This window comes from Gambusia affinis, linkage group LG21, assembly GCF_019740435.1.
Source record: "Gambusia affinis linkage group LG21, SWU_Gaff_1.0, whole genome shotgun sequence".
In the NCBI taxonomy this organism is placed as follows: domain Eukaryota; kingdom Metazoa; phylum Chordata; class Actinopteri; order Cyprinodontiformes; family Poeciliidae; genus Gambusia; species Gambusia affinis.
Window position 1 is genome coordinate 53,817 of NC_057888.1, and position 27,985 is coordinate 81,801.

At 48.7% G+C, this 27,985-nt stretch overlaps 4 protein-coding genes across 11 annotated transcripts in view; all 4 read right to left on the reverse strand.

Moving 5' to 3' along the window:
* The window catches only part of kmt2ca (lysine (K)-specific methyltransferase 2Ca), a 42,667-nt gene extending 37,899 nt beyond the window's left edge, over positions 1-4,768 (reverse strand). For all 5 annotated transcript variants that reach the window (XM_044103982.1, XM_044103983.1, XM_044103985.1 and 2 more), the window contains exon 1: positions 40-4,768. In XM_044103982.1, coding sequence (XP_043959917.1) covers positions 40-4,621 — 4,582 coding nt within the window. In that variant the 5' untranslated portion in view covers positions 4,622-4,768. The remainder of the gene's footprint in view (positions 1-39) is intronic.
* An 8,684-nt stretch (positions 4,769-13,452) lies between these two features.
* On the reverse strand, positions 13,453-16,028 carry xrcc2 (X-ray repair complementing defective repair in Chinese hamster cells 2). The gene is made up of 6 exons (XM_044103989.1): positions 15,896-16,028; positions 15,389-15,470; positions 15,278-15,313; positions 15,059-15,208; positions 14,720-14,981; positions 13,453-13,863 (listed from the first exon to the last, which is right to left on the reverse strand). The coding sequence occupies exons 1-6, from the start codon at positions 15,914-15,916 to the stop codon at positions 13,527-13,529; spliced, it is 888 nt and encodes a 295-aa protein (XP_043959924.1). The 5' UTR covers positions 15,917-16,028; the 3' UTR covers positions 13,453-13,526.
* On the reverse strand, positions 15,439-23,800 carry actr3b (actin related protein 3B). Of its 4 annotated transcripts, XR_006369427.1 has the most exons (14): positions 23,517-23,800; positions 21,698-21,753; positions 21,489-21,613; positions 21,302-21,412; positions 20,203-20,298; positions 20,030-20,137; positions 19,815-19,958; positions 19,567-19,740; positions 18,610-18,702; positions 18,370-18,495; positions 18,121-18,204; positions 17,933-18,035; positions 15,896-15,977; positions 15,439-15,470 (listed from the first exon to the last, which is right to left on the reverse strand). XR_006369427.1 is itself a non-coding variant. In XM_044103987.1 (13 exons), the coding sequence occupies exons 1-12, from the start codon at positions 23,558-23,560 to the stop codon at positions 17,940-17,942; spliced, it is 1,257 nt and encodes a 418-aa protein (XP_043959922.1). In that variant the 5' UTR covers positions 23,561-23,800; the 3' UTR covers positions 16,703-17,401; positions 17,933-17,939. The 4 variants fall into 4 exon arrangements, 3 of the variants coding, with proteins under 3 accessions (XP_043959922.1, XP_043959923.1, XP_043959921.1); XM_044103987.1 differs by lacking the exons at positions 15,439-15,470; positions 15,896-15,977 and adding an exon at positions 16,703-17,401; XM_044103988.1 differs by lacking the exons at positions 15,439-15,470; positions 15,896-15,977 and adding an exon at positions 21,852-21,971 and having other exon boundaries at positions 16,703-18,035; positions 23,517-23,786.
* A 1,555-nt stretch (positions 23,801-25,355) lies between these two features.
* The window catches only part of LOC122824506 (5'-AMP-activated protein kinase subunit gamma-2-like), a 32,082-nt gene continuing 29,452 nt past the window's right edge, over positions 25,356-27,985 (reverse strand). Inside the window, exons 19-20 of the mRNA XM_044105238.1 lie at positions 26,552-26,843; positions 25,356-26,207 (exon numbers count right to left, since the gene is read on the reverse strand). The gene's annotated coding sequence lies outside the window, so the exon portion shown is untranslated. The remainder of the gene's footprint in view (positions 26,208-26,551; positions 26,844-27,985) is intronic.

The window sequence follows — 27,985 nt, forward strand, 5'->3', positions numbered from 1 at the left end:
TTGATGTCCCATCAGAGCTGGATTCTCCATGATACTCACCTCCAGCAGGTCCACAACCATGTCCAGAACTAGGCTGTTCAGGTATAAGGCTAAAGTCCACACCAGAACCACCACAATCAAGCTCATGTTCAGAGCAAGCTACTGACTGAACATGGTTACCTGGATCAAGACTGAACTGTTGCTGTCCAGGACCAGGACCAAAATCAGAACCAAGATCAGAACAAGACTCTGGAGACAATGAACCAACGGTACTCCTATCAGAACTTGGCTTCAGCTGCACAGGACCTGGTATGGGGCCAGCATGAGGACTTTCTGAACCCAACCCCCCAAGGACAGAACATTCTTGTGAAGTTCTAACAAAGCTAACTGGAGCCTGAAACATTGAAGTCAATACTACAGATGGAGGGATAACCTGTGGGTGGACAGAGCCTGAGGGACTCGTGAGGCTTTGAGTAGACTGAGCAGGGTCACCAGGTTTCTGGGACCCTTCATTGGGTTCTGCTGTTTGGACAGCACCAGCATCCAGAGTAACAGAGTAAGAGGGCACAGCAGCACTTTGGATAGAAAGATCAACCGCCTGGACCCAATCTGACAGAGGGCCCGGGCTGTAGGGAGATTGACAAAAGCCGGGACTGGTTCCAGGGTTGGACATGGGTCTGTGGGGCACTGTCCCATCCAGAGTTTGACTCTGAAGTGGGCTAATGGGTGTTTGTACTATACAAATATTAGCTTGACCAGCATGACTAGTCATTGGAGAGACACCACTTGTGGGAATACTAGTCAGACTGCTGGCAACAGAACTACAAGCTGACAGAGTATGGGTAGAAGATGTCACTGCACAGCTGTGAACTTGTGTGGGACCAAAGTTTATAAGGGCCTCAGTATGGACCAGTCTATCTGGGTGGAGCTCTATATCCTTACCCTGACCAGAAATGGAGTCACCAGGTTGAGCCAGTTGTGCTTCAATTAATGATGGAGACTTTGTGCCATCTTGTTGTGTTGAGGACTTAGCTAGTATAAGACTTGCTGAGTGTGGCGTGGGATCTGTCTGTATTGGCAAGACTTTGAGACAGAAGGCAGGGTTTGTAGGCATTGTAGGCATTGGCTCAGCTTGTTTGGAACTATCACTTGTACAGGGTGACAGACTTTTGTAAGGACTCTGGTTTATCTTTGTGTTCAGGACACAAGATGAGTAAGTTAGGCTACTGTGTTCAAGAGAAGTGCTACTGTTTTCAAGGCTTTCTGGCATCTGAAGGGAAGGGATGTGAGGCCGGCAGTTCTCAGCAGATTGCACTGTAGAGGAGTGATGGGTGTATTCTAAGCCTTCCAGTTTCAGTCTACCAGAGTCAATACTTTGCCTGACCATCTTGTTGTAGTGGTGCTGAGTCGGACTTGCAGGTTGTGAAGAACTGTGGTGTCTAGATTTCCCCAGGAGAGGGTGAGGGCTACAAGGAGCGGAATAGGATCCAAGTGCCATCTTGGTAGATGTGCCAGATATCTGTGGTGATTTAGGGTTCAGATTACAGAGATTCTGTGGAAGGTCTGAGCCAGTAGTTGTGCGGTCCAGTGTTCTGGGAGTTTGCGAATAAGATGCATCAGCTTCCAATTTATGGTTGGGTTGGGAGTTCACGATGCTTGTTGGACTGCATGGTCTCTGTTGCAGTGCCTCAGGTTCCAGATGGTATCCTTGTTGAAACCTGGTAGGACTCAGCCCTGATGTACTCAGACTCTGTGGCTGAGGGTTATTAACCAGATGTTCCTGCAGAAATTGAGTACCCAGTTGGTCCTCTGTGAAGTCCAGTTCAGAAGAAGGAGAGTTCAAACTGAGCTTAGAACTCTGAAGAACCTTTACAGGGGACCTTTTGGTTGGACTAAGACGAGAGGACACTGAACCAAACTCAAATCCTGTTGAACTGGCCTGAGATTGAAGAAGACTTTCAGGTTCAAGTTGGTGGGACAGGGTACATTCCTGGTTTTCTGACTGACAGTGTGGTGACTGTTGGTCAATGGAAGCAGGGTGAGATAATGTTGAGCTCGACATACAATGTGCTGGACTGAAGCTGTCCTGGTGATCTCTATCACTACTTTCTTGGCAATCTGGTAGTTCAGCAGAACTTGGATGGATCTCTTTAGGCAACAAAGCTGTTACTTCTGAGAAGTTTACTAGGTTTAATTCAGGACAGTCTTCTGTATTTTCAAGAGATGGTGGATGATCTCGTTTGAGATTTTTAGGAGATTTTTGGAGATCGGCCTCTGGATATGGAACCAAACCTTCACCCGAGTTCTTCAGAGGAGTTTCTTGAATCTGGCAAGTCTGCCCAGAAGAAGGAGCAGAACCTTTTAGTAATGGTTCTGGACTTGTACACATGTGTCTAGGGAGTGGACCAGATTGATGGGTGCCTTCTGAAGATGGAGCAGGAGTTTCATATTTCTCACCAGGAGACTCCACAGATGGTTGCTGAGACTTTAGGGGAGACATTGGAGGAATCTGCTGATCAGAAGAGAGCAGCAAACTTTGATGGGTTGTCTGTAGGGAGGGTGAGAGGGTCTCTTTTAAAGATGGTCCCTGGTTGTTTTTGGTCTCCACTGAAGAAGCCTGCTGGACCTGACCAGCAACCTTTTCATCTGCTGATGGAACAAGGTTTCTATGGGATTGAGCCATTTTTAGGGATAATAGAAGACTCTTATGGGTCTCCTCTAGAGATGATGCATCATTTTTATTAGGATCTTGTACAGGGCATGAGGAACTTTGGTGGCTGTGCTCTGGAGATGATCCAAGATTTGGATGGCTGTCCTCTAGAATTGGTGAAGCAAGTTTAGTAGAGGTCTGAGGAAAATCATCTGCTGGTACTGCAACACTCCAATGGGCCTCCCCTTGAGGTGCTGAAGGGCTCTGACACAGGGTGTTTGAAAGATGGTTTAGGACAATACTGGAGTTCTCTACTACATGATTCTTAAGGGGCTCCTCTGTAGTGGAGGAAGGACTTTGTGCCATGTTTAGAGAAAATTCACCAGAGACTTCAGCCTCATCTGGTAAGAGTTGATTCATCCCTGGTGGAAGGGATGCAGAACTCTGATGTACCACTGGAGGTGATACAGAATTCGGATGGGTCTTGGTTGAGGGTGTTGATGATGGACTCTGATGAGTCTCGGCAGGTGTTCTTACAGTACTCTCATGGGTCGTGGCTGGAGCCGTCAATGGACACTCATGGGTCTCGGATGAAGGTGATCCTGGACTCTGAGTCTCAACAAGAATCTGATGGGTCTCAGCTGGAGTTCTTGCAGGAATCAGATGAGTCTCACTTGGAGGCATAGTAGGAATCTTATGCGTCTCCTCTGAAGGTGTTGATGGACTCTGATGAGTGTCGGAAGAAGGTGAAGCAGTACTCAGAGTCTCAACAAGACTCCTATAGGTTTCGGTTGCAGGACTCCCCTGGGGCTCGGCCGGAGGGGACGCAGGACTCCCCTGGGGCTCGGTCGGAGGGGACGCAGGACTCCCCTGGGGCTCGGTCGGAGGGGACGCAGGACTCCCCTGGGGCTCGGTCGGAGGGGACGCAGGACTCCCCTGGGGCTCGGCCGGAGGGGACGCAGGACTCCCCTGGGGCTCGGCCGGAGGGGACGCAGGACTCCCCTGGGGCTCGGCCGGAGGGGACGCAGGACTCCGCTGGGGCTCGGCCGGAGGGGACGAGGACTCCCTGGGGCTCGGACGGAGGGGACGCAGGACTCCCCTGGGGCTCGGCCGGAGGGGACGCAGGACTCCCCTGAGGCTCGGCCGGAGGGGACGCAGGACTCCCCTGGGGCTCGGCAGGAGGGGACGCAGGACTCCCCTGGGGCTCGGTTGGAGGGGACGCAGGACTCCCCTGGGGCTCGGCCGGAGGGGACGCAGGACTCCCCTGGGGCTCGGCCGGAGGGGACGCAGGACACCGCTGGGGCTCGGCCGGAGGGGACGCAGTGCACCGCAGGGGCTCGGCCGGAGGGGTCGCAGGACTCCCCTGGGGCTCGGCCGGAGGGGACGCAGGACACCCCTGGGGCTCGGCCGGAGGGGACGCAGTGCACCGCAGGGGCTCGGCCGGAGGGGACGCAGGACTCCGCTGGGGCTCGGCCGGAGGGGACGCAGGACTCCGCTGGGGCTCGGCCGGAGGGGACGCAGGACTCCGCTGGGGCTCGGCCGGAGGGGACGCAGGACTCCGCTGGGGCTCGGCCGGAGGGGACGCAGGACTCCGCTGGGGCTCGGCCGGAGGGGACGCAGGACTCCGCTGGGGCTCGGCCGGAGGGGACGCAAGACTCCGCTGGGGCTCGGCCGGAGGGGACGCAAGACTCCGCTGGGGCTCGGCTGGAGGGGACGCAGGACTCCGCTGGGGCTCGGCTGGAGGGGACGCAGGACTCCGCTGGGGCTCGGCTGGAGGGGACGCAGGACTCCGCTGGGGCTCGGCTGGAGGGGACGCAGGACTCCGCTGGGGCTCGGCTGGAGGGGACGCAGGACTCCGCTGGGGCTCGGCTGGAGGGGACGCAGGACTCCGCTGGGGCTCGGCTGGAGGGGACGCAGGACTCCGCTGGGGCTCGACTGCAGCTTGCTCCAGGCTCTGACCGAAGGTGGATGGTGATATAACAGGTGGTTCATATTTTGCAAGTGTAAGTGACGACGGCAGATCAGTCGTCTCTGGTGACGATGTGTGACTTTGATCTCCGGTAGGCGGAGATAGACTTCTTTTAAGGACTTCTAGTGATACTGCAGCACTGTTCTTCTGATAGGATGGAGACCGTGGAGGAGTGAGTTGGAGGTCCTTCTGACATGTTTCAAGAATGGTTTCACTTGCTACAGAACTTATTGGATGGTCTGAAGAAGAGGATGTGGGACTTGGTTGGAGCTCTGATAGGTTTGGACTCTGCAGAGGACTAGGCGGTAGCTCCAGGCAGATCAGCTGGCCTGGATCAGGAGCAGCAGGTGGACTAAGTGCCAGAGAGGCATCAGAGGGAGGGGCTAGCTGCTGTTCCAACGGGCTGCAGGAGGAGCAGAGGTAGAGGTCAAACTCTGCTGTGCGCTCCCCAACCTGGCCCGAACACTCAGCATGAACAGACCTGAAGCACAGAGAACACAAAACACTCAAAGGACTGAGGAAGGAAAGTAAACACATTTAAGTCACATCCCGTTGAAAAGCTGCAAGACCCGGTAGTTGTTTGTTTACTTCCATCTTTACTGAAGGAAACTGAAAAGTAGCTTCTAGTCGGAGGATAACCCCGCTCTAAACATGTTTACCTGTAGCAGCTGCTGCAGGTCAGACTGTTCTGCAGCAAGGCAAAGTCAACAGCACGGTAACAGAGAGGACAGGGCAGGGCAGGGTCACATGACTCGCACAGAAACTGATGATTGGCCCACTGACCCGATGATGTCACACCACATCGGCGACAGACTCTGCAGTTCTGTAGAAACAGGCCCGATGAGTTCAGAAGCAACACACCTGGGCAGTTATATGTGACAGAGATTTTCTGACCTTGCAGGTCCAAGCGCTGTTGGGTGTGCCGTCCAGAGGAGGAGAGAGGCAATGTGTGTGGTAGGCCTTATCACAACGCTGACACACCAGCAGCAGGCCTTCGTCGCCCCGTAACCTGACACACACACACATTAGAGCTGGTCAGGATCAACAGGACGACCTCTGACCTGCTGAACTTGAATCCAGCCAACAGTGGTGCTCCACAGTCAGGTACTAGTTCAGTCAGAAGGTCTGTCACCTGCAGCTGCGACACATCCTGCAGTCGGGACACTGCCACCCGGACCGGACCAAAGGGGATGGGGTGAGAGCTGGCTCCAAGCAGTTGCCATGGTAACAGCTACCGCAGCAAGAGCACATCAACAAGTTGCCGGGTTCGGTTCCGCCCAAACACGACAAACATCTTGAGGAGCCTGTGTAGACAGATGTTAGTGTGTTTCCATGGCAACAGAGGGGCGAAGTGGGGGGGAGGCAGAGCTCCGAGTTCCCCCACCTGGGCCTGCGTGTGTCGGGCACAGTGTGAGCCTTCGGGTCCAGTCCTGATGAGCGCCAGCAGCAGCAGCACAGGGGAAGTGGTAGCTCCGCCCACATCCCGTCTCCTGGCAACGCAACGAAGCACCCAGGCGTTGGCAGAACCCACATACCTGAACAGGTGAAACAGGGGGTGGGGCTTATTAATTTGACTGATGGGTTCCAGAGTTCAGGAGGTGTAAAGACCTGAAAACACATGGATACCCAGGCAGAAGGCTGTGCCCTTCATCCATCAACCCCCCCAGACAACATTTTGTCAGAAACTCACCTGGCTGCTTCCTGAGTCGATGGCTTTGTCCACAAAGAGCAACGACTGGCCATCGCCATGCCGTACACCTTCTGACCAGGCGGCACACTGCAGGTGAGCACAGCACTGACCTGCACACAGAGCCAGGTAAGCACATGTTTACGGAGGAGGAGAAGGAAAAGGAGGAAGGGCTACCTGTGGGGTCGAACAGTGATTGGACGTTGATGTCGTGTGGAAGGCCGATGGGTCCGAGCTGTCGCATGAACTCTGAAGAAGATTCATCTTCTGAAACACAGAGGTACCGTGACTGACCTGCAGCCTGTCACCAGGTGATCACCTGATGGGGGATCATCTGGTGATCTCCAGGTGATGACCTGGTACTCCACCATCAGGTGATCACCTGGAGATCAGGTGCACCAGTACTCACCACATTGTGCTGGGCTGCTGCACCTGACAACAAACAGATCAGCTGGTCAGCCTCATCTTTTCAAACCAACAGTTTCTTCTTCTTTATCTCTGAACAGGAAGTGAGGTCACATACGTGGGCGGGGCCCTGTCTCCACGGTAGCAGTGGTCATGGCAGTCATCGACACGATCAGAGGAAGTCCGGCGGTTCAGGATGTGGAGCGGGATGTAGCCTGGGGTCGGACCGAACACCACAAGGCGGCCCTGGCCCAGAGGAGGTTGGTCGCCGCGGTAACAGAAGGCACATTGCTTCAGCCTGCAGGACAGGTGAACACATGAACTCAGGCGGGTCCTGTGTGACCATGGCAACGGGTCATTTAATTACACTTAGTCCAGGGAACATTTGCTCTGAAACCATCCAGAAGGTTCTCCACAGCTCTCCTCATATGACAATCAGTAGCAGCGGAGGCCTGAGGAGGAGTGTTTCCATGGTTAACACCCAGACTCACCGTTTCTTGGCGTGTCCCAGGGTTGGGGCGGGTGAGCCCCCTGAATCCTCTGATGGGGAGTGCTGGAACAGGGGGGAAAGGGAACCCTCATCCTCGTCCTCCAGGCAAAGGGACACTGGAGGACTGGAATGGGGACTCAGCTCTGGACTCTGCTGCACCGGACCGACACCACAGCCTTCCTTGGTGTCCATGGAAACCCTACTGGGATAGCTGGTCTCAGTAGAGGTGGGGCTGTGGGTGGGTTCCCCTGGTTCTGGAGCACAAACCTGAGGATCCTCCACAGGGACGTACTGCGATAACAGGTCAACAGTAACGGGACCGGTTCTGGTACTATCTTCCTCCTCAGAAACAAGGGCTGGTTCTGAGCTGCATTTTGGGACTCTGGGCTCAGGAGCTGGTTCAGGACAAGAACCGAGTCCAACCTGGCTCAGTTCAAGGTCTGGTTCAGGGTTTTTGTGGGACTTCCGCCTGGAGATGGACCTCCGGGACCCCACAAGCTTCTTAGGTCCCGTAGGCACCTTGGGCTCTGGAAGTCCCTTGGCCTTTGGGGGCTCCTTGAGCTCTGGGGGGTTTGAAGGTTCCTTGGACTCTGGGGGGTCTGGAGGTTCCTTGGACTCTGGAGGCTCGACCCGCTCTTTGGCCTCCCGCAGTCCCTTGTGCTCTGGGGGTTTCAGTGACTCCTTGGGCTCCAGCAGCTGATTGGGCTCCTTAGCCTCTGGGGTCTCCTTGGCTTCCTGCGGTACCTTGGCCTCTGGGGGCTCCTTGGGCTCTGTGGAGATCAAACAGAGGATTCATTGGAGAGTGCAGAATTCAGAAGAAACTTGGTGAAGTCAGCTAAGTTAGGGTCAATCAGAAAATGAAGCTGAGCTTTTTTCTAGGACCTCCTGAGAACTAATTAGGTCCAGTGGGCGGAGCTCTGATTTGTCATTAAGCCCACCTGTCTTTTTCTGGAGTCGCCTCTTCTCTGTAGTCCCCGTGCTTTCTTCACCCTCTACCTGGGCTTTTCCTCGGCTTCGCCCCCTGCAGAAACACAGGTAAACAGGAATTGTTGATATTTATGCAATTGCTGCTGGAAACCTGGTTCTGCTCTCATTCAGAAACACTTTAAGAACATGAGCAGAATGACATTACAGTCTGTGTATGGTAGGAAGTAAACCCAGGATCTAAGTCCACCCCCCACCACTTCCTCCTGACATTCTAACCACAAACATACTTTTAGGCACAGTTGTATATCTGTGAGGACCCTAGGTTTTAATACCTTGCTTGAAGTCAGACAAAGCGGACCCAGACTGGACTAAGTTAAGCTTGCTCAGTTTGCATCCTAGTTCAGCCTGAAGAACATCACAGAGGTGTTGTTGCTTAGACATTAATACCTGTTTAACAGCTATCACTGATCAGATTATGCAGATGGTTTGATTCAGTCCTACGTTGTTTATTCCGTTTTCTATCTCCATTCCCACCTCGCTCACTAGAGTAACTTCACAACGTCGCACAATCTTCTCTAAGAATTTCTTCCCCATTTCTCATCCACCCCAGCGTCCCTGACGTATTGGTTGGCAGTGCAGAGGCTCTCTATATGATTTTCCAGAGATGAAGATACAATTAACCTTCCAGGTGGGGTTCTGAAATTTCAGCAGTGGGGACTCCATGGCCAGCATATGATATTTTCCACTCTCTAGCCAGTGTCTGTTATCGTCTATTATCGTGTGGTCCCTGGCGAGTGGCTAATTACTGCATGACATCCAGTAATGTTCGCATCCTGCCTATCCTATGCTCTTCTCCCTGGCTAATGTCCGCTCCATGACGAGGGATAGCAAACTGGAAGACATCTACTAACCTACGCTCTCTAGCTAACATCCTCCAACTGCTAACACCCACTTCCTCATGGTGATGGTGCTAGAGGAAGTTCATGGTCTAGGAGGCTCTCGCTCAGCAAAATTCAAGTCAAACATTTGAAATGAACCCGGGGCAGAAAAATATCAACATCCTTTGAATCAAGTGAATATCGTCTCACATCATATCTTGTGATTACATAGTCCAAACACTCAGGGAGGGACCAGTTCTTGTTTAGAGAACAGAACTGGACCTGTGACCAAACTAATCCCAGTACCAATCAGGTGTCTCCATTTGATAATTCTTGGTTGCCCAAGAAGTTGTCCTAGGACAAGACACTTCACCCGCCTTGCCTGCTGGTCAGAGGGCACAGTGGTGCTGGTGAATGGCAGCCTTGCCTCCATCAGTGTGACCCAGCACTGACAGGGTTGGATCATGATCCCAACAGCTGTTGTCCAGTACAACAGCTGTGGCAATTGTCCAGTAGCTTGTCACCATTAGTGTGTGAATGTATGTGTGAATGATTGCATATAGTGTGAAGCTCTTCGGGTCCTCTGGACATGATAAAGCACTATACAAGTACAGGCCATTTACCATTTATCCTTAGTGGTGCACTTACTTCTTAGATTTGGGTGAAGGAGGAGCAGGAGGCGCTGGGCGGCCGTGGTTCCCATCCTTCCGAGGCCGCCCGCGGGGTCGTTTCTCAGGGGCAGGGCTAGCGGCTGCAGCTTTGGCCAGCTGAGCACTGCGTCCAGCCCGTGTGAGGGGATGGGGGGGTCCTCTGTCCCGAGGCTCCTGAGCCTCAGAGGGCATTCTAGGTGCAAGCAGACAGACGAGGGTTAAAGTTTTCTGCTACCATACATGACTCCACCCTGACCACAACAAGACCCCACATTAAGCTTGTGAGATAAGGAGTCTGGCAGCAGAAATGGTTCACACCAACACATCTAACTGAAGATCAAAGATCTGCAGGTGCCAGCTGGTAGTAACCAACCAAGCAGAGGTGGGATCTTTGCAGAATCACCAACTAATGTTTTTTCCTATTATTTTACCATTTTAGTTCAGAAAATGTCTGTGTCTCATATGTTTATTTCTACATCATTTAATCAATTTTAGTTGGACAACTTGTAGCTTTAATATCAAAACTCTTGTTTAATGGTGACTGAACCACTGAGGGGTTCTGCTGAAATGGGAAACATATTGGTTCTACCGTCTGACCAATTCAAGCAGATATGGTGAAGGCAGAACCACAAACCATCCAGCATCCATCCATCCATCAACCAACATCCAACTGTCAGCCATCCATCCACCTGTTAACCAAAATCCAACCATCCATCTACTTTTTCATCCATCAGCAGATGGAGCAACTGTGATGCTAGCTGGGTTTCCATTATAAATGTGCACAAATCTATGTTCAGCTAATGCAGAAAAATAAAATTGTCCTACTGCATTGTTTCCTTTAAATAAGAAATGCACTGAAAATCACACATGAATAAGCTTGTTCGCGCCGTAGGTCCTCAAAAATCATGGCAGAAATGGACAAAGAATGCTATGTATGATGCGTTCTGGGGAAATAATAGTCAGTGATTTTACAGAAGAGCAATGGAGTCAACATGTTGGATTGATCAACTTTTGATGAACTGATACTGTGAGAGCTCTACTGGAGAAAGCTGGGCATCATCCCAGAAGGCCAGAGTGACAAAAGTACTGGGTACAAACTGATGCGATTAATTGCGGTTTTATAACATACACCCATTTTAAATGGTTGAAAAACTACATCATACTAGCACAATTTTTTTTATTGAAAAAAAGGGTGTTTTTTTTGATACGACAGTGTATACATTAGGCTAATTTATTTTTGCTATTCCAAGTGCAATTTTATGGGCAGTGGAAGTGCAGTCAACGATGAGCTGCAGATCAAGGAAAGTCTGGATGGGTTCTGTTGTGGTGGAGAACCTTTGATTACCCTAACCCAGATCACCGACCCAACATCTCCTACTGGTTGGACCTGATGGGTCCCATTAGTTGAGGTTTGCCGTATCCTTTAAGTCAAGTCTCTGCTGGATTTCAGGAGCTGCATAGATAAGTCTTTTTAGTTGTTAATTTTTCTCATTTTTCAGTTGTTCATTGTGTTTTGGTTTGTTTTTCTGCAACTCTTTGAAGTTTTTTTGATCTTCTGACTATTTTCATTTCTTCTATCAAGAACCAGAAATGCTCGTGGTTCTTGATAGAAGAACCAGGAACCACTCCAGGTGGATCATCGGCACATTCTGCTATACTTTAATCTACAGTCAACATGCAGTGGACCAGAACCACCAAATACATCTTAAACCTCTAACTACTGCAGCAGAAGAGCTGTCTAGAATCACTGGAGGAACCTTGCCTCAAAACCTGAGTGTTGGACCCGAACACCAAGGAGCCTCAGAACCTCCTAGAGGCACCACTGGACTACAGCCAATCCATCAGAACTACACAGATTATATCCCAGAATTCAAGTTTACATTATCGGATCCATCTTAGATCCAAGGTTGGACCCTTAGAGAACTTAAAATCAACCATCTAAACCCTGTATGACCCAGTAGAACCTCAGAGAACAACTGGGAACATCAGAACCATGTAGAACGACACCAGAACCTCTACCTGAAACAGTAATGGACCCTTCAGAACCAGGAACGAACTGGGTATCTCCATCTGATGAGTTGGTACCGATCAGAGATCAGGGAGGCCCTTTCGGACAGGTGAGTCCTGGTCAGGTGAGCCATAACTAGCTCCAAGCTAACACACCCATCTGTCAGAGGACCAGAGTCGGCTAACAGTAGCCGGCTTTGGGAGACCGGTGGGCAGCCTCCCACACCGCATCAGCCTGTTAAGCCTGCCTGGATGTCTGGACTCAAGCTGCTAATGACAGTCGGTGTAGCCGTTAGCAGGTAGCCTCCCCGTTCACTTCATCGTTAGCATTAGCATTAGCTCCTCGGCTGTCTGTCGCGCGGTGCAGGCTACTGACAGCAGGGCAGGGAGCGCGGACAGCCGGCTTTGGCCCCCGGTTCGGGGCGAGTTAGCGGCGGAAGGAGGACCGAGAGAGGCTGCTTACTGATTTGACGCGGTTCTCCTTTTCCTCTCCAGTTTTCAGTCAACTTAGAGCGACGTAATCAGCACCGAACTTCTGCGACAGAAAACATCTGCTTCTGGTGTCTGCCGTACAGAGCTGCTTCGTGGAAACATTCCCGTGAGCTGTAGAAGGAAAAACACGCAGTTTGGACGTAGATAATCAGTGAGAAATCAAACTTGAAGTGGTCGCACCGTCATGGAGGCCATGTTTGGGAGCGACCGAAGCACCGCCTGTCAGCCCCAGCAGGAGAAGTAGATCCCAGAAAAACTGTCCTACAGCTCCACCAGGTGGCCGCTCCGTCCTGGAACCAGCGTCGGGAAAAGGGCAGCCTTCCACCAGACTGTGGCCCAGCAGAGTCTCCGTGTGGCCCAGCTCTCTATTGTAACCGCCTGGTTTGTTTGTGTTGTGTAAAAAGTGTGTGTGTGTGTGTGTGTGTGTGTGTGTGTGTGTGTGTGTGTGTGTGTGTGTGTGTGTGTGTGTGTGTATGTGTGACCCCGCGGAGGGATCTGTTGGGGGGCTGCTCCTGTTATGCGGCTGCTGTCATCAGACCAGGGAAACCTGGACCGGATCGGAAGCGGGGGGATCAGGACTGCAGTTGCACGTGCAGTAAACACAACACCGGAAGTTGACAGATCCGTCCAGAAGGAACGTTCTAGATCTTTCGGTTCAGTTCTAGTTTCAAAAAGATTCCTCCAGGAGAACTTGATGAACTCTGTAGAACCCGCTCAGTTGATGGTACATGAGCAAAACCAACAGTCAGACGGGGTCAAAAACATCCATCTTTGTGCAGAACCCATCCAGTGATCCGAACCACCGAATCCAAGATTTTGGACTTTGAACGTCTATGGTTCTGCAGAATCAGTACTGTGAGAACTACCTGTCCAGCTCCAGAACCAGGGAGTGACTGGGTTCAGGTCCGGTACTGATGGCTGGATATGGACCTGCTAGCTAGATGTTGAACCAGGCAGTTTTATTAACACATTTTCAGCAACAAGGAAATCAGTTTCACCAGATTAGACGGAAAATAAAACAGTTGCAAAGTAGGGTGGCAGGTTGAAAGACTACTAACTAGGTAACGACCAGCCCTAGCCTGGTTGTTATCTGGATAGTACCCAGGTAATAAGCGGGTACTAATGATCTGGTTTAATCATCATTTAACCAGGGTATGATTACTTCTGGATCAGTGGTTAGTTCCCTTCACCAGTGAAACAAATATTAAAAACTGCCTCTGATTTTTACTTTGGTAATCTCTACTTATCTTTCCTGATTATTTCTACAGTCATCTTTATTAATTATCTACCGGTAAAACCAAACAACTGATGATCCAGATTCCGATCCATCTCTGGTTTTATTCAATTCCAACATGTCATCATAATTAAGTTACAAACATCAACAGTGAGTCTTTAAAGTACAGCAGAAAGACCAGGAGGAGGTCTATGGGTCCAGATGAACTCCACACCACCATCCGTCACTCTAAAGGAGCTGACCCTGGAACCCCTGGTGCCGGTCCAGGAGGAGCAGTTGACGGTGAAGACCTGCCGGTTCCTCTGCTCTCCGCTCCCTTCGTTTCCAGTTGCTGGGTTATGTTCAGCTTCCTGTCTGGAGCACACCAGCCGGTGGGTCACCAGACGCTGCCAGGCACGGCAGAGATGGGACCGGTCCACCTCTGAGGAGAAGGGTGGTCCACTGGTACTCCTCCTGATGGGGTGGCAGGTTGCAAAGATAGTGATTCTGTAGTCCCTGAGGAGGAACCACAGAACAGGACATCAGCTGTTGATCCACAGCTGTCAGAACCACATGATGGACCAATGCAACCTTAAACTTTAAGGCTTGGACACCCTCCCCAAAAACAGAGAACTGTGTGGTTTTACTGGAGCTGATGAGATGGAGTGGTTCCTGGTCTGGAGAACATCTGGATCTGGTTTCTTGATCCAGTACTGAACATTGGCTCCTCGGGTCATGGACTGAGCTCCAGAACCATGAACCTGGGCCACATCACAGGACAGGGTCACTGATCAGAGTTTCTGATCAAGGTTGCTACTGATGTACTGCAATGGACTGGACTACTGGATTTGAACGGGTCAGTCCTGCTAAAGACCAAATGAACCAGAGGACTGCTCTCTGGTCAGAACATCTCCTGAGAATAACTTTCTGTCTGACATCTCAGTTCTTGCAGAATTTGTTCAGGCCTTTTAAAGGACACGAGAACTTTCTATATATCCAGTTGGACCTGGTGAAGAACCTTCCACCTGAGCATCTTTTTTAGATTTCTTTGGCTCTAGTGGCCTTTATCTGACAATGAATTGACAGGACCGTCAGTAATGAGAGAGGGGGACAACCTGCAGCAAAGGTAAACAGGCCAGGACTCGAACCTGTGTCGTCCATGTCGAAGACTAAGGCCTCTGTATGTGGGCTATGCTTCACCTCTGCACCGCCAAGCCCTCCACCCCCACCCACTAGAACCTCCTAATGACCCAGAACTGAATCAAACCCCCCACCCTAAGTGTACAAGCTCAGATGGACAGGTAGGCTCTTCAGATAGTCCGTCAGAGGTCAACCCTCTACAGACCATTTAGAACCCACTTGAAGGATCCACCTGAGCAGTCGATCCAGCAGCTCCGAACACCTGCTGAGCTTCTCCTCCTGCTTGGCAACGCTGGCTCCACCCTCACTGCGATCCGACCAATAGAACGCCGAGATGCTGTCAATGAGAAGGAGCGCTACTCTGGAACGAGAAGACAAGGTGGTCTCCAGAAAATGGAGGGTGAGGAGGAGCTGGGAAGAGGAGGAGCAGCGGACCACCAGGAGGCGAGACAGACACGAGCGCAGAACCTCATCATCAGATCCGGCAGAACCACCTGGAGAGAAAGGAACCAGTCATGTTCTGGTAAGCTCATCTGAAGCCTTCAAACCCTGCAGATGTCGTTAGCTTCACCTGCGCTCAGTCGACTGTCCAGAACACTGGCCAGCCGGAACATGTCCAGACTGTAGTCTGTGTCCACAAAGACGACGTCCACCTCCAGACCGCCGGCCGCCTCCGGCAGGACGCAGCGACACAGCAGGTGGTAGAGCAGCTCCGTCTTTCCTGGAGACACCAGAACACAGGTCTCAAGTGGGTCAGGGCACGGCACCCGTGGAACCAATGAAACCTCACCTGTCCCCTCCGGACCGTACACCTCCACCACCTCCCCTGCCAGAGTCAGACACACAGTCAGAAGCAACCTGATTCCTGGTCAGCTGTGAAGAAGTGGGTGGAGTTACGTACCATGGTCAGGTCCTCCATCATCGGCAAACAGCCGAGGCTCAACGTCCTTCAGACAGCGCCGGGCCTCGAGACGAGCAAACAGCTGCAGAGAGACACCAACACTTGGAGATTGAACAAACACTAGAATGTATACTGTACCACTGATGAAAGGACACTGCTGCCAAACTTGAGATGAACTTTTACTTTGAAAAGCCTTAGGGCTAGACTGACTGCTGAACCTGACCTGGATATCTACTGTGAAAGTCCATTAAAACTTCACATCAAGTTTTAATGTCCAGCTTAATAAAATAATCTGAAATGAAAAAAATATTTTGTAGGTATTTGTTGTTGTTTTGCAGAGCTGTAGATATTGTCTGTACTAGTAACTCTACAACTAACCGGAGTTGGAACTTCATTTTGAAAAGCCAGCAGAGACAGTTCCGGTGTTAAAATATTTGTACTCTAAACTCGGTCATGTAGCGATCTCTACCACCACAACCAAGTCACCTGTCCGCATCACAAGCTCACCTGAGTCCCGCTCTCACTCATCTCTGTCCAAACTTCCTCTTCCTCATGATCTTTTGCGCGGGAACGCTTCGACTTCCGCTTGCTAGGTTTTAGCCGAGGAAGTTGCGGGAATATGATTTAGGTTCGATGCCGGTTCAGAAAAGCCCAGACGGATACATTAAAGAGAAACAAGAAGCGTTGGTTTATTAAAGCGAAAAAATACCCAGTGAATCAGATTGTTGACAACACTTCCGGTTTACAAAATAAGACTCGGCTTTTCACGATAAAAGTGTGTATATGCATAAAGGGATAACCTATGCTTATAAAGAATATCTCAGCTTTTCTTCATCCCCAACAAAAAATAAATTATAAATAAACCAACTTTTCCCTCCATATGGAGGAATAAGAGCGTCTATGAGGAAGGCGGCTGAGGTTAAAATGATGTAGATGGAGGGCCAACGCTGTAGATGTTATGAATATTGTGTTGAAACTGAAATAGCCAAGATCATTTATGAAGAATAGAAACAGTTTCTTTCTCTATGCAACCTTTTGTTCAGTAAGTCATGTGTTGGATTTTAATGCATTATTATATAGAGAACAGAGAAAATCAACAATGAGCGTCAAGTTTTAATGTCAAGCTTAATAAAATAATCTCCGATGAAAAAAAGTGTATATATATTATATATATATATATTATAATTATTTATTTATTTATTTATTTATTTTTTCCCAGAGAAGTCAGGCCTCACTACCTAGTCTATGTGTCAGTGACTGACTGACGGCACCTGAACGCACCACGTCTCTCAGCGAATCCAGCAGACACGTCAGTGAGTGTTTAAATTTTATTGACCTTAGAATTTCTCATAAAGGTCGGGTTTCATTTCTTTACAAATATAAAGATTCTTAGAGCTGTGGGTGAAGCAGAAAAACAAACAGGATCGGCAGAAAAATTTGCACTCTCCCTTTAACACAGGTCCAAACTCCTGCTGGTTCTGGTTCATCTCTGCATGCCATGTATTCAGTACAACATCAGCGTGGTGATCTGTTCAAAACATCACTGAGAGTGCTGGTGAGAAAACATCTACAAAGAATCCAACCGGACAGCGCCCCCTTGTGGAGGATTAGTGCAGGAAGCTGATGGAGGCGGCAAGCCAAGACAGAAGTTCTATTAGAAACATTGGAGCAGTCTTGCAGACCCAATAGTGTCAACACAGCCAAATATGTGTTGACTGAAGGTCCAGAGCTCTGCTAGAGAGAACAAACATGAGGGAGGAGGAGCCCAGGAAGCCAGCAGGGTGGTCAGAGAGGACTGCAGCTCTGCAGGCAGGCTGACGATAGATGATAGAGAATCAGGAAGAAAGAAGGGAAACTGATCAACCTGCGGCCCTTTGTCAGTTCTGGCTCAGTTACACCTGCTGAGGCGTCTCAAGCTTCAGCAGCAGGTCTGGAGCCAAGAGAAACACCTGAGAGGACGCGATGAAGCCACAAGAAATTAGGAAGGAGTGGCTGCAGCAGGAAACCTCAGCACTACATGAGAAATGAAAGATAGCTAACATCAGCTAGCAGCAGCTGAGAACAAATACCAGCTAAAAACTAGCATAATCTAACAGTTAACAGCTGCTAAAAGCTAACACTGGCTCATAGCTAGTATTAGCTAATAACAGTAGCTAACAACAGCTGCCAACATGTAATAGTTGCCATCAGTTGAAAGCTAGCAGAAGCTAACAGCTAACAACATCCAACAGTTTGCGGCAGCTAATAGTTCACAGAGGCTAACAACTAAGAGCTTACAGCAGTTAATAGCTCACAATGGCTAGCTGGTAGATGGCAACAGCTAATAACTAACAGCTAGATGCAGCTAATAGATAACAGAAGTTTAACAGCTAATAGCTACCATCAGCTGTTAGGTAGCAGCAGCTATCTGTGGTGTAAATAAAATGGTGTCTCTGCTGCAGCAGAATGGTCTTTCTTTCTGCAGAGACAGTATGCTAACAAGCTCACAGGAATCACACAAAGCTAACAGTTAGGTGTGCGGTGCCGAGCAGACGGCATAGCGACCTCTCCATCAGGACATGATGCCGAAGACGGGGTTGTGTCGACAGATGCTGGGGCCGATCTCATCATAGTCCTTCTTGGAGTGACAGACCTGGAAGAACTCGGGCTGCAGGAACAGAAGCAACAGCAGAGCATGAGGGCAGCAGGAGAAGCTCAACGCTTCAGACCGGTTGAAGTTTGTTCATCCTCACCGTGGACGCCAACATGGAGCCTCCAAACCAGACAGCATAGCGCTGCATGTGATGGGTCACCACCTGGACCTCCATCGGCTTCGGCTGCAGAAACACAGACACGCTGAGATAAACCAGCACCAACATGCTTCTGCTGCTGACGGTCCAAGTCACTGAACAGAGACAGACGTCCCGCAGCATCATTCTGCCTTAACAGAAGCCAATGACTAGGAGGAGCTAGAAGGAGGGCAGGCGGCCGACGGTTCTGACCTTGATGCGTCCTCCGCTCAGCTCCTCACTCAACCTCAGCCGGGCGTCCGTCGTCCTCTTCAAGTCTCGCTGCAGCCGCCGCCCAAAGTCCCTGAACATGGTGGAGCCTCCGGATAGAACGATGTTCTGGAAACGGAGAAGCACAGGCTCAAGTCAGTCTGGCAGGAAACAGTCCAACACAGTGACACATCTTGCCACCAAACCATCTGTGTTTGAGGTAATGATAGTGGTTAGACTCGCCTTGTAGAGGGGCCGCCTCACATCGATGGGACAGCTTTGAATGACCTCATCAATGACATCAGAGATGGGCTGCATGAAATCTGGGTTGGCAAACTGGAAAACATGGAAAAATTATTGAAATTAGCTTAAAATGAACATCAGCCAACACTTTAAACCGAAGTCCAACCTGTTCAAACTGAGCTTTAATTTAGTAAAAATATAGTAAAATTGTGGAACGTCAGCATGTAGAACATGTAACTAAACAAGTATATTGAGAAATTAAGACACCAGCAATAAGCATGCAAAACTGCTTGCTTTATGGGCGTGCCGTGGTGGCGTAGGGCATAGCGCAACCCACATTTGGAGGCCTTGAGTCCTCGACGCAGCCGTCGTGGGTTTGATTCCCGGACCTGACTGACATTTGCCACATGTTTTCCCCCTCTCTTTCCCCCTCTCCTGTCAGCCTACTGTCACATATGGGACACTAGAGCCCACAAAGACACAGCGCCCCTAGAGGTCTTGGACAAAAGTCCAGGTGAAGACTTCTGTCGTATTTCAACAGGCAATGCAGAAATTCAGCAACTTTGATCACAAAAATGTTGACATTACCAACAATAAAAACCTAATAAAAAAAAAAGCCAAGTGGACAGATTGCTAGTCTTTCATTGTCGTTAGTATCTACTTTCCTTTTCATGCACCTATTTTACTTGTAAGGATTACAGGTGAGGCACTGCTTCACTTGACTGCAGGTCACTGGATTCCTGCAGGTTGTAGAGGGAGAAAGGCAGATCCTTTCATCCCTGTTTACTGAGGCAGACATTCCATCTACTTTCCTCTGAACTTGATCCATTGATTGATAACTAGGATCAGTTGGGATGATGGTACCTCAATTTGAATTATGGGTTGATTATTCTGACTGTGTTTCTACAGCGAAACCAGGAAAAGCCTGAGATGTGACGTGTGAGTTGGTTCTGGGACCTCAGGATGGAAGAAGATCTCGGGTCCAAGGAAGCGTTCGTAGCCCACGTCAATGTGGAAGGGGGTCTTGGTGACTGCATTGATTCCTTGGTACTGCTTGATCCACTTCCCAGGGTCGGAGTCATACTTGGCGAACTCCCTCACGATGTCGGGACAGATGTAGCAGTACCGCTCCTAGATACGAGGGTAAACATGCGGTGAGCAGCGGAGGAAACAGAAGAAGACAGCGAGCAGCAACAGAGAAACACCTTGATGGCTTTGGCGGTTTCCAGTGACTGCTCTGGAGGAATGCCCGCCTCTCTGTCCCTGAGCAGCTGCTGGATGAAGAAGGTAATGTCTCGCCCTGCGACGGGGATGTGTTTTATACAGCTGCCAATCACGTAACCCTCGGCCTGCCGCAGACAACCAATCAGTGAGCAATGTCCGCTGCAGCACAGCTGTTGAAGGTGAGTGCGGCTCTAACCACAGGAATGGCGTGCGTCACTCCATCTCCGCTGTCGATCACAATGCCAGTAAGGGTCCGCTGTCCCACCTGGCGAGATGTCCAGGACGCCGCCAAGGCCAGCACCGCCTGTGGGAGGAACACAGTTACCCAGGGAGCTCTGTAGCATCCTGGAACACTCAGGTGGCTCTCACCTGCACTGCGATGTAGAGCCCAGGTACATTGAAGGTTTCAAACATGATCTCAGCCAGGTACTCTCTGTTTTCAGGAGTGTTGAGAGGAGGCTCTGTCTGCTCAGGTAGACCCAAACACACACACAGAGGTGAGAACAAGAAGAAGAAAATATCCACTCACCTGTTGCCTCTTTAGAGACCTTTCTACCTGGACAGGAGGCACTGCCATTAAACTTCTGCTGAAAATCACAACATAGGTTGTTCTAATGCCAGAACATAGACTGTCCCAGAAAGTAGATTGTACTGATACAAAAACATGGACTGTAATAACACCAACACATATACAGTACCGACACCACGACGTAGATCGTACTGACTCTATAAGGTAGACCATACCGACCCAAGGCTGTAGAAATCCATGAACAACAGACGCTACAGCTCTCACACTCTCATCTTTTTCAGTAATATTTATTTTACATTTCCAGGAAGCTGACTTTCATTAAGACCCCTTACTACCCAGCGTGTTCTTCACATGACCTTTGGAGCGGCTTCACTTTGGATCCTTGAGAACTCACTGTATCCCTCAGGAAGGAACCTGATACGTTTTCATTGATGCCCAGAGCTCCCCCTGCTGGCCTTTGGGAGACCCAGGAGTCACCTGGAAACCTGCTGCAGTGTCTGAATAGCATAATGGAAAACCTCAAACCTTTCTTAGAACAATGAACCCTACTGGAGCTGTGGACACCCAGTGGAACGTCAACATCTCTAAGCCTCATCATGTGACCGGTGTCCTCGTGGCCTTGAACCCTTCCTGATGCTCAGCTCCTGAATGTGAAGGGGACTCTTGCTGGGCTCAGTCTTCAGACACCTGACTGGTTGTGATTTGCTACTGGATTGTAAACCAAAACCCCATTTCAGAAAGGGAGGGACAGATATTTGTGTCACTATATAAAACCTGTAAGTCCTGTAGATAAATAAGTAGGGTGCTCTGATGTAGGATTTCTCTCTTTTATAAAACATTTAAGGACTGTAAGGCAGTTCGTTTTAGATTCTAGTGTTGGATCAGCCTGTCTTAATTACTTTAAATTGCAGTTGTGTTGACATCACACAGAGTCTGTACCATCAGGAAGCTGTGGTCCTCTGGCTCGGCCCTCAGGTACTTGAAGATGACCTGCTCCATGAACTTCTCCATCAGATCCCAGTCCTCCACCATCCCATGACGGATGGGCCACTGAACAGCAAACCGACAGCGACGTCAATCTGCTGACCCAACCAGCTTCCATCCTCTTCCTCCTCCACCAGCTCACCTTGGTTGCATAGTTGGGTTTATCGATGGCTTCGTCTCCGATGTAGAAGTCCAGGTCGTCCACTCCTCTGGCCAGCCTCCTCTGGGCCTGCTCGCCAACGCTGGCTGACTCCTTGATGGCGATGCCTGGCGGAGACCGCAAAGGAGTCCAGGTTGGTTCTGTTCAGCAGAAGCAGACGGTCTAACTGAGGAGGCTCAGCTGGTACTCACAGGACGGCATGATGAACTGTGGCTCCGTGTTTCCTGCGTAGCCGATCTTAGTGTATCTGCAGTCAGAAGGAGAGAGCAGCAGATCAGCCCAGACAGGAGCAATCAACACACAGACTCACTGATTGGAGCAAAACAAGCAGGAAATAAGGCTTACTAAGAACAAATCTGGAGGACTTTGGTTGTGGTTCCGACCCGGCAGAAACACTAAACAGCTAAAACGCTGTGGTTCCGACCCAGTAGATCATTCAAATTCCAATCATTCCAATTTACAAATCTGGAAATAAAAATGATATTAGCAATTACCACACTATTTCTCTTCTTCCAACTTTATCAAATGTTCTTGAAATACGTGTCCATAGCAGATTAACTGAATATTTGAATAAACCTTTCATTCTTTCAGATTCACTGGATGGATTCAGGAAAAAGCGCTCAGCCTGTTTGGGTATTTTGGACCTTACTGAAAAAATTATTGATACACGAGAACAGGGAGGTTAGGGTGCTGGCATTTCTTGGTCCTTTCTAAGATTTGACACAGTAGATTTTAATAAATTAGTGGGCAATATATTAATCCCACTATGGGATTAGAGAAGTGGCTTATAGCTGGTTTAAAAGTTACCTTTTTGATAGACATCATTATGTAGTTATTAATCACCAAAACATGCTCTTCATTATTTATATTGATGACTTTGTAAACTCTTCTAAAAAAATTTCATAAGGTTATTTTACTGATGATACAAACTTGCTTTTTTCACATGCAAATATAAATGAACTACAGTAAATAGTAAATGTAGAATTGTAGAAAATAGATACCTGGTTTAGTTTTCTCCTAACATCAACAAAACTCATTTTATTTTGTTTAGTCCGAATATATTTTTATCAATCTTAAAATTGGAAATGAGGAAATAATGAGAGCGAGTTCTACAAAGTTCCTGGGGGTCTTCATAGACGAGTTCTTAACTTTTTTAACCTGGTATCTATAAAACTCTTGTTGAGCCTCATATCAACGACTGTAATGTTATACGGTGCAACATTTAGCCCAGGTATCTCAGGAAACTCGAGATCCTTCAGAAGAAGATAATAAGAGTCGTGTCCTGGTCCCAGTTTAACGCCTCCCATCTCTCCCATCTCCTCCAGTTAACTGAAATAAATATGAGCCAGACTGCCTGCATGATGTTGTAAACAAAACTAATCATAGATTGACACAGCTTGTTCCAATCAGCATACTAATAACTCTAAAATAAATACATTTTTATCTATGGTTTAAAAAAACAAAACAAAAAACTTATTATTACAAGACAAACTTTTGTTTGGAGGATCCAAAGGTTTGGAATGAGCTCCACCAGATTAAAAGGGTTGAAACTCATCTCCACTTTTTTAAAATAAATTAAAGATTAAATTGCTTTATTTATATATTTGCAATCAGTTGTAGGACTGGGATAGTATGAGGAATGAAGATGTTCCTTTCTTAATAAAAATGTATGAATTTTATATTCACAAGCTTTAAATAGCTTCTTTGAGGACCTGATTCACTCACCATGATTTAGTTATGATCTGTATTATCTGGTCAAACATGTTATGAGCTCATTATGGAATTTATTAAATTGTGTGAGTGAATAAACTGAATACCCGGAAAATACTGTGGCACCGACCCAGCAGAACCAGCCCGGGCCAAACAGTGTGAACCAATGAGCTTGTTGTTGTTGTAATGACGTCACTAGCAGCTGATTCGGGTTACTGTCCCTTTAACGGAACCTAAAACAACACGCCAGCAGAAATATCTCTCGTGATGTCACTCTGTCCTCTGTGCGCGTGTCCTCACCCTGTCCCGCAGTCTATCACGCACGGCGGCAGCTGTAGTGTCATGTTGCGGTCCCGCTCCGGTTCGGTTCGGTCTGGTCCGGTCCACGCCGCAATGCGCGCTGAGTGTCCGGTGGGTGCGGGAATGATGAGGAGAGCGTCCTTGCGACGCGTGTGCGTGCGTAAGAGGAGCACTTCCGGGTCAAAGGCAGAACCCAGAACCCCCTCTCCCGAACCCCGCGGAAACTGGAGAGGTGATGCGTTCAAGTGCTGCCAGGAGGGCCGGAAGTCCCGGAGTCAGAGTCCGTTCAGAGAATGATGATGATGATGATGATGATGATGATCAATCAAAGTTTATTTGTGTAGGTCCTTTCCTTTTCTGGTTAATGTAGAACCGGGTGGTGTCTCCATCCTCCTGGTTCTAGTCAGAACTCCAGCAGCAGCAGCGTTCTGGACCGTTGGGTTGTCAATCATCCCTGTGAAGACGCTGCTGCAGGAATCAAACGCCTGGATGAGTTTCTCTGATCTGAGACTTTAGTCTCTGGGTCTGGAAAAGTTCTGCAGCTGGGAGAAGCGGAACCGGATTTATGTGGCTCTGGAGGTCAGGGGTCACCTGATCTCTAGTTTACAGATGGAACTACTGAACCTGTGTGCTGACTCTAGATCTATAACTCCAGATGTTCCTCTATAACTCCAGTTTCAGAAAGTTTTGTCTCATCCACACTTTTATCTGTTTCAGTGCTTGGATGGGGTCAAAGGTGACATTTGTAGAGCTGTAATGTAGAGCTGTGTATCATCTGGATTGTCATGGTAACTGATCTTATTTCCTATCCATTTTATTCCTGCGACGCTTACTGAGGAAACCATTATGGGTCTTACGTCCGGCGCCCACCGGAAGTCAAAGTATTTCACTGTAGTTTGTAGGTTTTTTGCTAATCTATATTCATGACAGAAGTTACATTTCTCTTTTCGGTTCTAATACAATATTTAGTTGAACTTGTTTATGGACACGTGTGCTGGCCGAACGTGACTGAAATGGGTTTTCTCCGTAGGATGTCTGGGCTCTCCCTTAGAGAGAGAAGCTCAGTCATCCAGGAGGGACTCAGAGTAGAGCCACTGCTCCTTCACATCGAGAGGAGCCAGTTGAGGAGCATCTGATCAGGATGCCTCCTGGACGCCTCCCTGGTGAGGAGTTCATGTCCCACCAGGAGGGGAAACCCAGGACACTCTGGAGGGACGATGTCTCTCTGCTGGTCTGGGAACACCTTGGGATTCCTGGGAACGCCTTGGGATTCCTGGGAACGCCTTGGGATTCCTGGAGGAGCTGGAAGAAGGGAAGACCGGGCCTCCCTTCTGAAGCTGCTAACCCCACGACCCAAATACTTTATTTTAAGACAAAATAAAGTATTTGGGTTCATTTAGTCCATCAGAACCAGAACCTCAGCTGCTGCACTCCAGACCGTAATACAGAGAATCTCGCCACTGAACCAGAACCGAATCAGAACCAGAATCACACATTAACCAGTTAGAGAGCAACTTGTCATTGGAAAGTGCTGTAAGATGCCTTTGTGGAGCTCTGGTAACTGTTGCTGTGCTTTAATAATCAGACCACCACTAGCGGTGTGCTAGTGGGGTGCTAGCAGTGTGTTAGCCCGTGTTAGCGGTGTGCTAACGATGTGTTAGTGGGGTGCTAGCAGTGTGTTAGCGCTGTGCTAATGGTGTGTTAGCAGTGGGCTCTTAGCAGTGTGTTAGTGGGGTGCTAGCAGTGTGTTAGCTCGTGTTAGCGGTGTGCTGTTAGCAGCGTGTTAGCTTCCTGGTCTGGACTCCAGCTTGTTGATGATGAATGAGAACCAGCAGAGACTCAGAGTCAAAATGTTTTATTAGAATCAGTGATCAGCTGCAGTTACACAGAGACAATGAAAGAACGCACACTCACATGTTGGACCTGTTAGACCTGAACAGAACCCAGCGAACAGCCCTGCCCTGAAGAACTCATTGATGGCAATGCATTTAGCAAAAACATTTTTTTCATTTTAAGTTTTATGTTCGGTTTCATATGAAATGATCCGAGTGAGACAAGCCAATCAGAAAGTGTTTTCAGGTTAATTTAATCCAATCAGAATTTACCCGGCTACATTGCTCGGCAGATTAAGGGTCCATCTGTTCTGTGCTTGGTAGCATCAGATGGAACCATATTTCTGGTGATTTAATGTAGAACTTTATCTTTTAGGCTGATAGCTTAGTGTTTTTCAGGACATGATGTGGTTCTGATTGGACTTCCTGTTGGTTCTCCTAACCAAAGGATCAAACATGTTTCTGACACTTACTGGAGCTGATGAAAGATTCTGTTGGGTTAAGTGTAAGAGTGTTGGGTCAGAGGGTCTCGGTCTCTGGGACCAGCTCTCCTCCTTCTTCTACTTGAGCTTCAGATCTTCTGCCAGACACGGATCCAGCTCACACAGCCCGGCGATGAAAGCCGAGCTGGCCTTGGGGCCCTTGTTACGGATCATGTCAACCACGGCTCGGACTTTGTCCCCCTGGCTCTGAGAACCGAGATCGATCTCACTGTCGTTCATAATCTTGTTCTCCAGCATTTTGTCCAGAAGCTGCTGCAGAACCTGCTTGGAGATTTTCCCCACGAGCTGCGTCCTCACCGATCTCAGCACCTCAACCGAGTCGACCGGGGAGCTTGAAGACGCCGCTGGACTACCAGCTGGAGAACGAGTCAAAAACTGATGTCAGGATGCTGATGATGGACTAAAACTTTAACAGAACCCAGTCACTACAACTAACCCTGAATTTCTATGACTGGGTCAAACTATGATGATAATAATAATAATGCATTTTATTTGAAAGCGCCTTTCAAAACACCCAGGAATACTTTACAACATTAAAAACACAAACTGAACAGCAAAGACATGCTACAAAATTAAACTGACCAAACATCTGCAATCTGGAGTTGACTTTAAAAGTTGTGGGTCAGTTTTGGGTTGAGAAGCGTTGGGGTGGTTCTGGAGGACCAGATGCTTTAATTTGACATGAAGATCTCTGACTGACCTTTAGCTGCAGCTTCAGGACAAAACCCTTCCAGCTTCTTTACCAGGTCATTCCTGCTGATCTTCCTCAATATATTCATCATGACCTGCACAGCTCCAGTGATTTGGTACTTCTGCACCATCAGGTCCACAACATCCAACCTCTCCGCCTTCTGCAACTGGGTGCTTTTGATTGGTTGCATACCGTTCCAGGTTTCCTTCTTCAGATGCCATATGAAGGTGGTGAAATCCCTATCTTCCATATCATCCATGACATCAACAAGATTCTCTTCTGTGCACATCTTGACCTACAGCTGAAATCAGAGGAAAACGCGAGTCAGAAGTTTTCTTGATAATCAGCTCATCAGTTGGACCCTGGAGAACTTGACAGCACAAAGGAAGTAGCTGAGCCATTTGACTCAGGTGTGTTGGACATAACCATTGGAGGACACTGGACCTCGGACTGGCGATGAAGATGAGCCCCCTCTATTGGTAGAGGAAGGTCAATGGATAGTTTCCTCTACCGGTAACGTCTACTTGCTCAGGAAACATGGAGGCCTCAAGCAGCTTCACTGGTTTCTCTCCAGGACTGTAGCATACTGCCAAGAATGTGGAAAAATCTAATTTTATAGTGGAGGCAACTATGACGTTGCTTCCTGGTAACATATTACCTGCATTAGGAAGGTTCACCTGAAGAGGCTACATGTGTTCATTCAACAGAGTTCTGGACCTAAACCATCAGGATCCGTGTTGTGGAAGAGGAAACACAATCTGGATTTTCATGATCTCAACGGTACCAAGTAAGGAGGAAGTTTTCAATTAACAGAAGATGCTTTGCTGCTCAAAAACATGACCCTAGATGCAGAACTCTGTGTGCATACCTGCTCTGAAAGCTGCCTGATGACTTTCAGGTGAGTTCCACAGAACTGGGCCTCACCTGTGGTGTCAGGTTACAGTGTGAGCCGAACATGAACATCAGCAGACCGGACTGCAGTCTGATGTTCTGATAGAAAATCTCAGGCAAGTTCAGGTAAGTGTAACCGGATCCCTTCTGCGTTGTGCTGGTTATTGGTTGCTAGTCAGGCCGTGACTCGGTTTGGCTTTCATCGATTTATTCTCTCCCGCAGGACAACATGACAAAAGGGCGGGATCATGTCTCACAACATTAAACAAAATAAACCTTCTTTACACAACATACCTGACGAAAATATTAAAAAGAAAAGCAATCGTTTAACAAGCTGCCCGCTCCAAGTCCTACACAAACAAAAATACATAACAGAAATTAACTTAATAAATCTATAAATGAACTGGGTGTATTTAGAAAATAAATAGGACACACCTCTCCCACAGGACAACATGACAAAAGGGGAGGGGCTAAGGGACGCAAACATTTTAAAGACAAAACCATAAAAGAAGAAATAAAAAGGAGGGGCTAGCGTTCTTAAAGTAACACGTT